At 32.6% G+C, this 15760-nt stretch overlaps 1 protein-coding gene across 1 annotated transcript in view; it reads left to right on the forward strand.

Moving 5' to 3' along the window:
- Hpgd (15-hydroxyprostaglandin dehydrogenase) overlaps positions 1-15481 on the forward strand; it is a 26636-nt gene extending 11155 nt beyond the window's left edge. The window contains exons 5-7 of the mRNA XM_015486200.2: positions 10287-10363; positions 12530-12693; positions 13822-15481. Coding sequence (XP_015341686.1) covers positions 10287-10363; positions 12530-12693; positions 13822-13960 — 380 coding nt within the window. The 3' untranslated portion in view covers positions 13961-15481. The remainder of the gene's footprint in view (positions 1-10286; positions 10364-12529; positions 12694-13821) is intronic.
- Positions 15482-15760: the final 279 nt, after the last annotated feature.

The raw sequence follows: 15760 nt of genomic DNA on the forward strand, positions 1-15760 counted from the left end.
ATATATATATATATATATATATATATATATATATATATATATATATATATATATATATATATATATAGTGACATGCTAAACTTCTCTAATAAATAGACCCCAAACATATCAGAGTTTATATATTGTATGTGCTTACTTCTCTCCCATGTAAAAGCCCATGACAAGATCCTTATTGCAGGGCACTCTATGTAGTCATTTGTGAAACTTGGGTGACAGGTCTACATCTTCAACATTGAGCCTTCCAGTGGAGAGAGATTCTTCAGAAATTGGTGGAGTCCTTTCTCTCTAGCAGAAAGAGGAAAAGAACATGGAGGAGGCGTAGTTACTCTTTTAAAACCTGTAGCACAGAAATGGCAAACTTCACTTCTGCTCATGTTCCAGTTATGAACTTGATCTCACGGATCACATTTTGGGCCGTATATTCTAGCTGTGTGCAAAGGAAAAAACAAATTATTTCAGTGGAGTGTTGATCATCTGTCACACAGAATATTGATGGATTGATGCCTGCAAGCAATCCAAGACAATATTTCATTCAAGAACAGTATGATTTAATATCAGCTGATATCTTATTCCTTAATGGCAATTATAAACTGCTAACAGAAATCTTTGGAGCAACTTAGCTAAGTGACTTTACTTTTAAAACTCTAGGAAAAGATCATTAATGATTCTTGAAGAGTTTGAGTGAAATTATTAAATTTAAGAAACCTGATCAATATTAGAAAGCAAATATGAACTACTCATGTCCAAAAATGGAGAGGCTTTCTTAAATTGCCTGCTTGGTTTCAGTTAGTGTGGAGATTTCAGAGTAGGAATTCTCCACCGCCTCCCACCCTGTTCTCTTAAAGCCCCAGTGGTATTTGGGGAGTCAAGTTTGGAGGTACCTGTGACTAAATCAGTGTCTGGTTCTGAGCATTGTTCCTCATGTCTCTAAAAATCTCTGTCACATGGGCCTTAAGCCACTGCTGCCAGGAGACATTTAGAGAACTCCTTCTTTACAAGTTCTGAAAAAATAGAATAATTTCTCATTTTTTGTGTTGCTTCAAGTCAAAATGACATCCATAAAGCTATTACAAACATAATTCTATAAATCATTCTGGATAATCTGGTTACTTTCCTAGTAGGACGTGTACTTATAAATTATAACATTTCAAATAAAAGGTAAGAGCATGAGTAATACTTGAGAGATGTGAGCTCTAGAGAAGACGAAGTTTCACTTTCTTGGCTTAGCCCTACTTCACAGCTAAATTTACACTATTCTAAAAGAAAATTATTTTAAAACTATAAGAAATTCATACAAATGATTGGAGAATTAAGAAGAAATATTTAATATTTTCTTGGAAATGTAAATGTACAAAAACCTGAGGACTGTTATCCAAAGATAATTCTATGGATTCTTATATGAAGCTATGAGGGCTAGCAAAGCTTAGAGAGCCATGAACACTATACAGAGAGCTCCTATACTGGAGGCACTGATTATATTCTTGGGAACAGTTGGAAAGCCTCAGGACTGAATCATTTTAGGACTCCCTGGGAAAGATTCTACACCATGCAAGGAGGCTTACTTGCTTTAAAGAGGAATAATAGGAGGACACAATGTAGTACTACTGCCTTTTATACAATGAAAATATTTAAAGATATGATAATAATTAACATTTATTGAGCACTTACTATTTACCTATGTATTAGCTTTCTTGCACTATCATGAAATACCTGAAATAAGTAACTTATAAAGAGATAAGTTCTAGAGATCTAGTCCAAATTAAGGCAGTCTTTGACTTTGGTCCTCTTAACAAGGACACCACATCATAACACGAGTGTGTGGTAGATCAAAGCAATTATATCCTGAGCGAGGAAGCAAAAGAAAGAAAGGATTGGAAATGTCACAATCCTATTCAAAGGTATGCTCCCAATGACCTAAAGACCTTCCCAAATGGCCCTACCTCCTAAAGGTTTCCCTGCCTCCCAATAGCACTACCCTGGAGATCAAGCCTTTACTACATGAAACTTTGGGGAACATTCAATATGCAAGCTATAGCAACCGGGTACCATTTTAAAAACAATGTATGTGTTCTCATGATTAAACCTTCCATAAAATCTTAAGCTTTGGTCCCATTGTGTTTACATTGTAAAGTCCTTCAAATATTTGAGGAATTTACCAGAGTCAAAAGTTCAAACATGGCCTTGAAAAGAGCAATTTAAGGCTTACAATTTATTGTCCATTTTGTTTTCTTGTCTAAAAGTTTACTTTACCATACTACCCACTTCTGGGAGTTAAATTTCTTAACTGTCTCAGACTCAATATTTGGAAGCATGTATGAGTCTTTCTCTATTCATGTAGATAAAATGATGAATTAGTATAAATTCAATGATAAGATTGCTTTGGTTTCAAATTACCTTTCTGGCATTGTTATGATAATTAATATTATAGTGTTCCAAACTTGTTCTTCCTCTAATTTGTGTCCCAACATGCAAGGCAACCCCTTAAAATGCTTGGTTTGTTATCTTTTTTAGTTTGTCCTTATCATCCTCCCTTCATAGTGTGAACTTCGCATGTATGTTGTCTATATTCTGTTTCCTTGTTTCTGGAGGCCAGTCTGTAGGATCCCTACCACCTCTCTTTCACTAATGTGCCTTCATCTCACAAAGAGTCATAAAACAAATTGCCTTGTATCTTGTCCATTAATCAAGAACCTCTGTTCTTCCCATAGTGATATTAGTTTGATAAAAAAATTCAGACTATAATATTAATAGAAGAAGGGGAAAAGGACACCTCAGTCTTTATCATTTTCTTAGAAACGGTATCAACAATTTTATGCCCTTGAGTCACAGCACATAGGAGTGGCTACATGACCAAAACAATCTTTGAGGGATTATCAAAGCCAAAGTTCTTATCATGTTTGTTTTCTGTTTTCCAAAACTTCCTTCTTTATTGATTTTTTTTTTCCTGCTCACTCTAGTGAAGGCATAGCCATTGGCAGTATTCAGCTCTACTAGGGTCTATCCTCATGATCCCTTTGATTGATTCAGCAGAGTCCTTCACTGTTGTAGTAAAACCTAAGTTGACATACTGGTTTGGGCAGAGAAGTTAATGAGTAAAGGCTACTGACGCAGACAGAGTTTCAAATGCAATTAATGGATTTAACAAACAGACTAGTAAAGTGGAGAGAGATTCTTCAGCATACTGAGGATGACTGTGCTCAGGTCTGGAGTCCAGAAGTTGTTCTCATTGTTGTTGAACACATGGACTCTTGCATATGAATTGTTGTTTACAACTTACAATCATGCACTCTTTTTGTCACATTTGTCCTTAACTATTAAAAAAAAAAAAGTTGGAAGGAACAACAGAGAAGAATGCAGTCTGGTTTAATGCAGATAAATAATGACTATCCTCTAAGACACCCCATAAAAGTCAAATATGCTTCTTACATGTTTAGTTGCTTCAAACTACAGGAAAGAAACATAATTATCACAGAAAAAGAAATTTACCCAACAGTCCTTTTCAAACCTGCCTACATACTCAGCTACCTCAGTAGCTTTAGTTTTCCCTAGGAACATTCACTATGTCTCAGAAACAAGTCACTCAGTGATATTTTGTGGGAGATACCATGAGGGTATTATTTACACAGAATTTAAAACATTAGCAAATCAAGAAAAGATTTGAAAATTATAGAAATTTTTTTATCATGCCAAAATAACAGCCAGTGATATGTCCATTTGTATTATGAGTTTTATATAAAATAATTAGCTTGTACATAATGTTAAAACAGAACTAAGTTACTAATTAAAATTAAAAATTCAGGTTTAACATATATGTTAACAATTGCCTAAAGGAAATGAGGATATAAAGGTAATTAGGCAAGTTTCTATCCCAAGAATTATATAATTCCAAGACTGCAAAACTAAACAGTCATCATGGCATAAATTATTGAAATAGAAGCTTATTTAATTTGGAAGGTCTTTGGAAATATTAGAAATATTCCAACAGCTAAAAAACAATATTTGCACTGAAATGTCCCAACAAACCAGAAATTCTAGGCAAAGTAAAACATTGATCACTTTTCTTTATTTTCAGGCCAAAAGCAAAAAGAAAAATTGGTTTCACAGCTGCACCTTATAATGATAGGGGCCTAACACTTATTTAGCAACTGCCAAGATCCAGGCATTGTGGTAAATATTGTTTACATGATAGTGCATTAAATTATTTTTTAAGTTTCTACAGTATAGATTGATTTACAGTTAATCCCGAATAGGTCACATAACTTGAAAAGCATAATAAGAATGAGCACAATTGTAATAAAATCGATTTTATTTCATTATATTTCAGCATATGAAATGGAATGGGTGAACTACTCTAGTACTGTCTGGGTCTTAATTGCTCAGGTGCCAACTGTCAGGAGTATATGAGCCACCACTCCTGCTAGTACTGGCTTAGTTCTCTATGCCATTCCATGGAGACTGGTGTTCATTTTGCTCTTTTAATAATTAGGAAGACACATATTAGAAGAATTAGTAATAAAGGTTAAATATTTATTAACAAGCCTTTTGAAGTATGCATAAAATATTTAGCTTCTCTTAGTATCAGAAATGAAGACCTATTAGGAAATAGTCTTCTAGAACAGAGCTTCTTAAATTTTAATGTGCATGAACATTACCCAGAGACTTGGTTAGATGCAGATTCTCACTAGGACTGAGGTGGGTCCTGAAATTCTGCTCCCAGGTAATGCGGATACCTGGACCAAACTTTAAGAAGCTAGCCTCTAGTATTCTTTGAGTGATTAAGAAAGGACATCTCAGTTTCCTCTGATATTAGCACAGGCAATGAATGAAATTTTAGGAAGGAGGAATTTGGAAGAACACTAGGAACAACTTTCGAGAATTATCACTGGAAAGTACCATTAGATTTATCATTCTGGAAAGACTTTTATTATGAAAGATATACTGGTTATGAAAGTTTATGTCACTGTTTAGTGTTTTGTCACACTTTAAAGCCTAACTTTATGGATGATTTAAGAATGAAGTGGAAAAGTATCATCAGAACAGATGTTCTGTTAGGAGGAATATAACATAATGAGGAAGTCCAGCATTACTTTGGCCAGCTTCATGTGCATAGGTGAATAGTTCCCACTAGTTCTCCCTTTCTCCTCATATTAGAGAAGTGGTGGTTAAAAATAGAGAAATGGGTAAGCAGCTTCTTTTTTGGTTTCAAAAAAGTGTGGGAGATTTTTATTCCTGCTTTTAAAAAGCACAGCTGCTGAGCTCCAATAAGCAGCTTCCTTAGATTCACAATTTATTTTCCTAAGTTGAATTTTTTTTTTTAGTATTTCTATATAGTTCATTTCACATGGTTTCTATTCATTTAGAAGCAAATGTTTGCATGTTCAGTGTAGTTGTCTTTCTGAGGAGATTGCAGTTTTTGTATAAAACCTTTTAAGATTTTTACCTTCTATGAGATATAGAGATTAAAGTTGTCTCTTTACAAATATGGGTAGAAAGAATTTTAAGACTAGACTAATATAGAAATGAACCTCTCACTCTGTCTTTAGCTCTAGAGAGTGAGATTTGTACTACTTATTGTCATGTCTTCTGGTAGTTTTCTTTCCTTAAAATATATCTGTGCGAATTCAAAACTTTAATAGGAGTGATTTCATTTCAGTACTATAGTTAGTGCCATCAAGTACAGGGTATAATGAAAACATTAGTAAACTAAATGCATATAAAAGGAATTTACCATTTTATCAAAATGTCATTTCTTATGCTGTTTGGTCATTAAAAAATTTCTTTTTACCAAGAGAATAAAAAGACGAACCAGGCTAGGAGAAAACGCTTACCCAAGACATGACATATCCAATAAATGACTGTTGTCCAATATATAAAAACCTTAAACTCAACAAAAGGAAATTAAAAAAAAAACAACTAAAATGGGTAATAGCCACTTCATTAAAGATACTATACAGATGGCAAACAATCCTATGAAAATGTGTTCAGCATCATATGTCACTAGGGAACTGGAAATTAAAACAACAATGAGATAACCCTATACACAATTAAAATGGCCAAATTCAGACACTGTGAACCCCAAATGCTGATGAAGATGTAAAGCATTAGGATTCTTATTCATGGTTGGTGTGAATGCAAAATGGTATAGCCACTTTTGAAGAGAGTTTGGCAATTTCTTACAAAACTATTTCTACAATGCAGTCCAGCAGTTGTGTTCCTTGGCATTTAAACAAAGGAACTGTAAATTTATGTCCACACAAAAACTTGTACATTGGGCTAGGGATATATCTTAGTTGGTAGAGTGCTTGCCTTGCATGCACAAGGCCTTGGGTTAAATCCCCAGCACCACAAAAAAATTGTGCATGGATGTTTAAAGCAATTTTATTCATAATTATTAAAACTTGGAAGCAAACAAGCCATCTTTCAGTAAGTCAGTAGATAAAGACACCATAGTACATTCAGACAATGCAATATCATTCAGCACCAAAAAGAAATGAACTATCAAATCATGAAAAGACATGGAAGAATCTTAAGTGCATAATAATAAGTAAAAGAAGCCAATCCGAAAAAGGCTGCATACCATATGATTTTAATTATATGACATTTTGGACAAAGCAAACCTAAGTAGATAATAAAAAGATCTCTGGTTGCCAGGGGCTTGTGGGAGGGAGGATGTGTTACATGTTTATATGTATTTGTGTATATGTATACATACTTTATAATTATGTAAGTAATTTTGAGGTATTTTATGTGCTTTATATATACAAATGTGTGTATATATGTGTATATACATATATAACCATATGTCCATGTATATACATTTATATATTATATACATTTATATACATATATACACTAAACCACCAACTGATGAAATAACTATGTATGTATGTATATGTGGTTGTATAAACACACACATACACATACACACACACACACATATAGTCTATTGAGTGTTCAAAAGAGAGCCTTATTAGAATGAGTTGTGGAATAAATGGGAGGTAAGGAAAGAAGACATAATGAATGTAATAACTTTTGAGGATTTTTTTCCTTTAAAGAAAAATGTGGTGGTAGCTGGATAAAGGTACAAGACCAGAAGAGGTATTATTTTTAGGCAGGTAATTCTGAAGCCTATTCAAAGAGAATGATTCTCATTTGATTCTGCACTTGATACTAATGACCACTTTAAACCTCTTAAATATTTTCATCCTTAATTTCTATGATATAGCACTTAGCTTGTTTTTTTTTCTTACCTCTGCTTGTTCCTCCTTCTCTCTGTTCAGTCATCCTCCTCTATTAGAGATAGCTGCCTTGTGTAATCCTGTAGGTTGTGAACTTTAGAAACCTTAGGGTGCATGATTTACACTAAAAAGATGTCCCCAGAGTCATACCATGCCCATCCAGTATAATTCAATGTGCTGAGCCTTATTACCAACATCAGAACACAATTTTATTTAAAGCACATAGGAACAATATTATATGCTGATGTTGCGGGTCTAAGATAAATAATGGAAGTATGGTTATCCAATACTTAAGCTAAACCACAATAGAAATACACTTTGAAAGAAAAAAATTGATCTTGAGATCTGATAGAAAATGTTGGATATCTGGAAACTAAAATTGTTGTGAAAAAGAAAAAAAATCTCTTTTCTTTCCCTATTTAGCCTGATGAAATATACATGTTTGGGATGTTAAAGGAAAATACTCTGTTTAACTAAATTAACTACAACTTGACTAAATGTGATAATTGAAAAACAGAATAATACTAAGCTATTGATACACACTACAACATGAATGAATCTCAAAATTGTTGTAAGAGAAACAATTAAACCAAAAAGAATTTATACTATAAAATTACATTTACATAAGTTCTAGAAAATATGAACCATGGTAACATAGTAGATCAGTGGTTGGGTAGGGTAAAATGGAAATGCAGAAGGAAGGTATTCTCAAGAGGTACAAGGAAACTTTTCAGGTGAATATGTGTTAGCTTGATTATTGTAATGGTTTCACAGGTGTATGCACATGTCAAAACTTTTCAGATTGCACATTTTAAATATATGCAGCTTTCTTGTATGTCAATTATATTTCAATAAAGCTATAAAATTTTTAAAAGAAAGCTTAGTTCCTAAATGTCTAAAATTGGTTTCTGTAAGCTTTGATCTAATATTAGAAAATGAAAGCAATGCAAGGGGAAACATTTTGTAGAAAAGTAATGAAAATGTCATTAGAATGTTAGAAGATTCATAAAACCAAGTGCCATTTTAAAAATGCTAATAAGTTCTTTCACATTCTGGTTGCATTTATAATTCTACTTTAAAGTAAAGGTATTATATATTTTGTATTTGCTTATTTCCAGAACCAACAAAGCAATGTTTGATTTATTTCACCTCTGAGACTCCTTGAACTAACTTGGGTTCAGAAGTTCATAATTTTCATATATGTAACAAAAACTTGTTCATAATCCATCTTTGATAACATTTATGAACAATGTTCTTGTGTTTTTTTGCCATTTTGTCAACTAGTTTATCTCTCATTGAGATTCACACTGTTCCTGCAGTGTGTGAACACTGTCTACAACCACTACGTTTGATTCACAAACATTTAAGGAATGGGTAAAGCAAGGACTAATATATAAGAATAAAAATCAATAACGTTTGGCTGTATCTATTATTTTTTTTATCTCATATTCTTAATATACCTCTGAATCCTGTGGAGACATTATAAATTCTTGCTGACACTTATGAATCTAATTAACATACACATTTTGTTTAACCAAAACACCAGCAAGAAAACCAACATGTTATGGTACTTTGAGGTCACTGGGTAGACACATCATGTGTGATCTACCATCCTTAGGGATTTAAACTGCTCTTGAGCAAACATACTTTATAAATTGAGACCTGGAAGGCACCCAGGGAGTGGTTAAGGTCTGCATTTATTGCTGAACTTTGGCACAACACTCTCAACTGATTGGTGGTGTTCTGAAACTAGTTAGCTGGGTGGAGATGAACACACTCAGCAGAATAATTTAGTATTATTAGCATGACATTTGATACTAATACCATAATAATCAGAGACCACTCAGAGAAATTACAAATTACAAAAGAAGTGTTAAGCCAAGTTAATCTAAGAAATTAGCTAGAAACTAAAATATAAAATTGATTCTAAAGTTAAATTTGATAGTTTGTCTTGACAATAAATAAGAAATATGCTTGATAGTTACTGCAGTAAAATAGGGTGTTTTTTTGTTTTGTTTTGTCCTTTGGTTTCCTTTTAAATGATTGGACTAGACCAGGAATTAAGGGAGAAAAGACACTGAATATACTATAATACTGTTTGGTTTTGTACAGACCATGAATTTAATCAGTTACTATTATATACCTGGGGAAAATTAACAATCTATATTCTGTTATTGACTATATAATTATGACAAGAAATAAAATAAGAACATAAATTTTTATTTCTTCTTCTCTTAAGTCATGGAACAAGAGCCTACCCATATACTACAGACCTACATCAAAAGATGTTTATTTTTAATTTTACTAAACTCTTAGAGGCATTACATGTGATCACATGAGGCAAATTGGTGACAGGGAAGTGCATACTAACTTATAATGAAGAACTATAATCTCTAAGTCCCTCTTAAGCAATTCAAAATCCTTCAACTATTTGGAAGCCTTAAAAACATTTAATATAGCTGGGTGTGGTGACACACACCTGTAATCCCAGCTACTTGGCAGGAGGAAGCAGGACAATCACAAGTTCAAAGCCAGCCTTGGGGATTTAGGGAGACCCTGTCTATAAATAAATAAATAAATAAATAAATAAATAAATAAATAAATAGGGTTGGGGATGTAGTTCAGAAGTAGACCTCCCTACAAGATTCAATCCCATCCACAAAAAAAAAAAAAAAAAAATGTTGAATATATACTTTTCTGAAAATTTGGACTTAAAAACGGAAAACTAGATGGTAATTAACTGTCTTTAAAGATGATTCTCTGCTTTCAATGGAATTGATTTTCCTTGACTTCCAGAAAGCCAGGGAAGCAGAAAAACTTACATATCACTCTTGGCTGCACGAAGATGTAACTTACCTACCATAAATTCTGGACCACAGAGAGAAGCTGTGCTAAGGCTATTGAGTTTTACAAAGTCACCAGGTTTTATTTTAGTGTATTTTCCAAATTAAACTGAAATGGCCATAAAACGTGTACTTGCACAGTCATTATTGGATATAGTCTCATTTTTTAATCAAATTATTTAAGCCTCTCGTTCCTCTTTTTCAGGACTCATGCCTGTTGCACAGCAGCCTGTCTACTGTGCCTCCAAGCACGGCATAATTGGATTCACACGTTCGGCAGCGGTGAGGATGCAATAACAACGATATCTCTTTTTCTTTTTTATATTTTGTTTAGTTGTTGATATTTTTCTTTATACATCTATATGAACACAGACTTTATAAAGTAGAGGAAAATAAATTAAGAATTCAGTACATCTAGATTAAAGATGAAAGCATAATATTTTACTTCAACTTTTATTATATAAAAAAATAGTTTTCAGTTCATGTGGAGAACTAAATAAAAGGTACATCGTTTTAAAATGAAGTAGATTCTAAACATAGGTATGTTATTGAAAAATACCTTAAGGATAAATAATGAAGAAATACTGTTTGTTTTTCAAAATTAACTCCAAATTCCAGCATTACCAAATTCAAGCTTCTTAAGTAGAACATGAAGACATTGCCTGTCCCTGGAGATATGATGAAAATAGTCCGTGTTTGGGGCTGAAGGAGGAATCAGATCAGGCATTTACTTGATGGAGTACTCAAGGACAGTGTTGCCTTGGAGGCCTACAGTGAAGGGTATTCAGAGCTTAGAAAAATATTTTAGACCTAATTGACCACATGCTTTGATAGCCTAATGTGAAAATGCTTGCCTTTTTATAAGGGCAGCTTGAATGGAGCCTAGAAAGGAAAGAGAATGTTAGGATCAGACAGTCCCAGAGATGTAAGTAGAGCAGACCAAAAAGGACTTAAAAGCTGACAGTGTGAGCTTGGATTTTACACTTGAATGCAGCTACTGGTGGGTCTTTTATGCATAAGAGTGATAAGACTATGTTTCCATTTTAAGAAAATCATTCCGCCTGCTATTTAGAAAATGTATTAAAAAGCACAAGCATAACAGAGGGAAAAACAATCAAGGTTTCTGGGTGGTTCCTCTAGGTGAGAGAGGAGCCAGAAAGATAAGAAAAATGTTAACAAAATAAAAAATGCTAGAAAAAATATTTATGAAAGTTAATTGTTCACTCAAAGGCAAAGATGAACAGTTCTCACACTCTTAATTTAAATGAATTAGAAATTATTATTGGGTTTGCAAAGATTTAATCTTCAGTTCAACCTTTTTTTTTTTTAAATGCAGTAAGACAAAACAAAGTAAATCTAAAAGATCAGAAACTTCACATTTAGACCACAAACATTTGCAACAATTCTCATTATTTGCAGTAGTTATGTTCTGTGAAGTTACTTGTCAACTGAATTAGTGACTGCTGGACCATTGCTTCTAGGGGAGAAAAAGGATTAAGTTCCAGAAAGCCTGTGGTCACATTTTTATCAAACACTCAGTAATAACCTTGTTTTATACATGATTTCTATTTAAATATACCTTACTTATTATATGTTGTATTAACACTGAACTCATGGCTAATATCTTTTATAACTTATGCCTGAACGAACTTTATTTAACTCACAAGTTTTCTCTCTAAGGCATACCACAGCCCTTCTTACACAGGAACACTAAACTGAATTTCTGTACTGTACTTGAGGGCCATTTTAAATAGGATAATTACCAACAAAAGGCATAAAAGAAAAACAGGGCAAGGTGAATCTTAATCTTAGCAGGAATATATGCATTTGTGACCCCAAACTGCTTCGAGGATGTCCACAGGTGACTACAAAATCTCCACAAGTATTGCTCACTGGAATGATAAGTCAATTTTAGCAAGTGTTCAAATGTGCAAATATGGAATTCACAAATAAATAATGAGAATAAACTGTATTTTATTTTACAAATGACTCAGGTAAATCAATAGGTTGAAAATTAAGCCAATGTTTTCCAGATAGTGCAAGTTATGTAAAGTATCTTTAAAATCCGTTAAGGTCCTAAAATTTTCCACAAAAGTATTTCTAAGCAAATATTTTCTGTTGTACAATCACAATCTTGAAAGAAAGCTGTAGATGTCAATTCTAAGACTCAGCTGCTTAGCTTCCAGTTCTTTCGACTTCAATAGATAAGAGCATCTTAGAGAATTAAGTATTTTCAGGAATTGTCCAGTAATATTGCCTTAAAAAAAAAAGCAATTAGGTAAGATCTGCAGGAATTAATTCAGTACTTAGGTATATGTTCTTTTCCTGTCTTTCTGCTTACCAGTCATTGTTATGTAGTTACAAGTCAGAGGATATCTTATTAGCAATTTTTATATCAATATGTTGAATAACTTTAATTTCAATTTGGCTTCTGCTTCTAATTGGCAGATGGCTGCTAACCTTATGAACAGTGGTGTGAGACTGAACGCCATTTGTCCAGGCTTTGTCAACACGCCCATCCTTGAATCCATTGAAAAAGAAGAAAACATGGGACAATACATAGAATATAAAGATCACATCAAAGACTTGATGAAATTCTATGGAATTTTGGAGTAAGTAAAACTATATTTCTCTTCTTTTAAATAATGAAGCAAAATACTGTCTAGACAAGCAATAAAAGGGAAGAGTAAGCTTTTAAATTTGAGAAATTATTGCAAGCTTCAAAGTTTGGGTTGACAAACTCTTTGAAAGAAAAAGATTTTCTCAATTTTTGAATAGAATGTGTTTATACACTATGAAATTTGCCTTGAAATTATACGTTGTCTACCTAAATTTCAGGCAATATTTAAGTGTAACCCTTATGAAATTTTTATGGTCACATAATTAAACATTTTCATAGAAACAAATGACCCCCCCCACACACACACACAATGAATTGTTTCTGAGTAAGAGTGGCTGAGGCTTTCACTTGGAACTGGGATAAAATCCTGACTCCTCCACTGACTATCAACATATCCATCAAACCTCTAGATGCTTCAATATTCTGGCATGTAAAATGCGGATAATGCTAAAACAAATTTAGAGACTTTGGAAAGACTTCAATAAGATGATAAATGAAGGGTACTTAAAATGGCTAGCAAATGGTAAAAAATAAGATGTTCAATAAATGCGACTTATAATTCATCATATTTTCCCTTTAAAAAAATTTGTATCTTGTTGATGTGGTGGCTCAAGCCTGTAATCCAGCAACTCACCAGACTCAAGCAGGAGAAACACAAGTTCAAAGGCAGCCTCAGTAACTTAGTAAGGCCCTAAGCAACTTAGCAGGACCCTATCTCAAAACTTCAAAAATAGAATAGAAAGGGATGGGGATATGGCTGAGTGGTCAAGCACCTCGGGGTTCAATTCCTGATACAAAAAAAAAAAAAAAATTGTATCTGATAAATCTAAGATCTACTTATATGATAAAGATGAGAAACTAATTATCTTCTCAATATAAATAATGACAACAAATAGTTCCTGCCCAAATTACAAAACATTAGGCATGAGATCTACTACTAAATTTATCTTATAATTTAGTTAGTATCTAATTGAATAAAAATTGGAGGTAACAATAATTTAATAATATATATTTCCTTATTATACTTTCAAGGTCATAGACTTTTTTTCAAGATATAACTTGAAGTGACAATATGCCTCATTCTTCAGTTTCATAATATCAATATTTCCTTTATTTTTAGCCCATCAATGATTGCCAATGGATTACTAACACTCATTGAAGACGATGCTTTCAATGGCGCTATAATGAAGATCACAACTTCTAAAGGAATTCATTTTCAGGACTATGATACAACTCCATCTCATGTCAAAACCCAATGAACATTTTAGTTATCAGCCATAACTGAAAATAAGTACAAATGACTTACATTCAGACCACATCTTTATTTGAATATAGCTTTTTAAATGAAATGTTATAGTCTGAAGCTTTCCTTCACACAACAGATATTGTTTTTTCTAAATGATTAACTGAGTCTGTGGATAAAAATTTATGATAAACTATTAAAAAGTACAATTCAAACCAAAGCTAGGTTTTTAAACTGTATAGTGTAAGTCAGGATTAAAACAAAGGATATTCAAGGAATATTCTGCCTTCCAGAAAATATTATTTAAATCTGTGGTTCATAAATATTAAAGTTTTTAGAAAATCCTTTTAAAGGAGATACTTGAATTGTTATATAAATCAAAACAGATGTAAAAAAAACTCATTTTCTATGTTTGCACTTCAAAAGCAGAAAGCTACTTAATAATGACAAAGGTTTAGTAGTAGTAATTTTTACTCACATGCCATCTTTAAGCTGAACATAATTTAGGATGAGTAGTTAAGAAATAAATTTCAATGTGACTATATCACAAATGAAAAATCTGATGCATGGAAAAATGACAGAAGGTAATTGATGGAGATTGTTGATTCACAGTTCAGCCTGAAATTGAGGGAAAACATTTCTTTCCTCTTTGCATACTTTAAGACCTTTGATTAATTCCAACAAATCTCAGGAAATGAAACATTTAGCACTTATAGTAAAAAAAAAATTAAACTTTTATGTAATATATGCTCTTTAAGAAAAATGCAAATGTAATTTTTTCAGATTAGCTCTTTGTTGATTTGTGCTAATTTTAAAAGTGTGTATCTTTCAATAATACCCCTTTACTCTTATCTCCATAAATTATCACTCTTTTATGTATAGCTATGAGGAGATGAAACCAATTTTGTTGCACCAAAAATATTTGTGTATATATGATGAAATTCACACCACCACAGAGGTATATTTGAAGATTATTAAATACACCTGCTTTGGGCAATGCTCTTTACAAGCAGTGATTATACTAATAACTATGAGAGTACAAGATTTCCAAAATCAGTCATTTCCTCAAAGAAATATTGTACAAGTGACCCACTCTTCCTGCTAAATCCAAATTTGCCAGTTTGGAACAAAATCCATCCTTGTGAGATTGATGAAAATTTCCAGGAGACATGGGAATGATATCATACCCAGCTGCTTTAATTTTGCCCTAGAGAAATGTTGCCTTCACTTTTAAGAAGTTATTTAATATGAATAACTAGAGTTTCAGATGATGTAATTTACATACACCAAGAAATGAACATCAATGAACATCTGATAAATTGTAATTAGACCCAAATGTCCTTGCACATTCTGGCAGAAACCAACCAGTGAATGATAGAGGTGTGTGCTATTGTTTACCTGACATATTTCCTACTGCAATGTAAAACTACAGCTTACATTTCTTATTTATGAACAATTTTTATATGAGCAGTCATCAATGTACTTTATGCTTTAACTTTTTTTCAAATTAATAAACTGTATAGACATTTAAAATCAATACTGAGTGAAGCTAAAAAAAGTGTGTTGCATGTGGTAAAAACTTATTTTCTTTAAGCTTTAACTTTTGTGAATAGCTTTAAATAAATCTAAGGAAGGAAGACTGTGGATTAGGGGAAAGAAGCACCTCACATCAGTACCTCAGCATAGGACTCAAATCAAGAAGAGTTTCTCAGCAAGGTGGGTTAAAAAAAAAAAAAACAATGAAATTTAATGGGTGAACTGTTATAAAAAGTTTAAATTATAAAGACACAAAATCAGAAACTTGAACATCCCAGAC

The sequence above is a fragment of the Marmota marmota genome, unplaced genomic scaffold, assembly GCF_001458135.2.
Source record: "Marmota marmota marmota unplaced genomic scaffold, marMar, whole genome shotgun sequence".
Taxonomy (NCBI): Eukaryota; Metazoa; Chordata; class Mammalia; order Rodentia; family Sciuridae; genus Marmota; species Marmota marmota.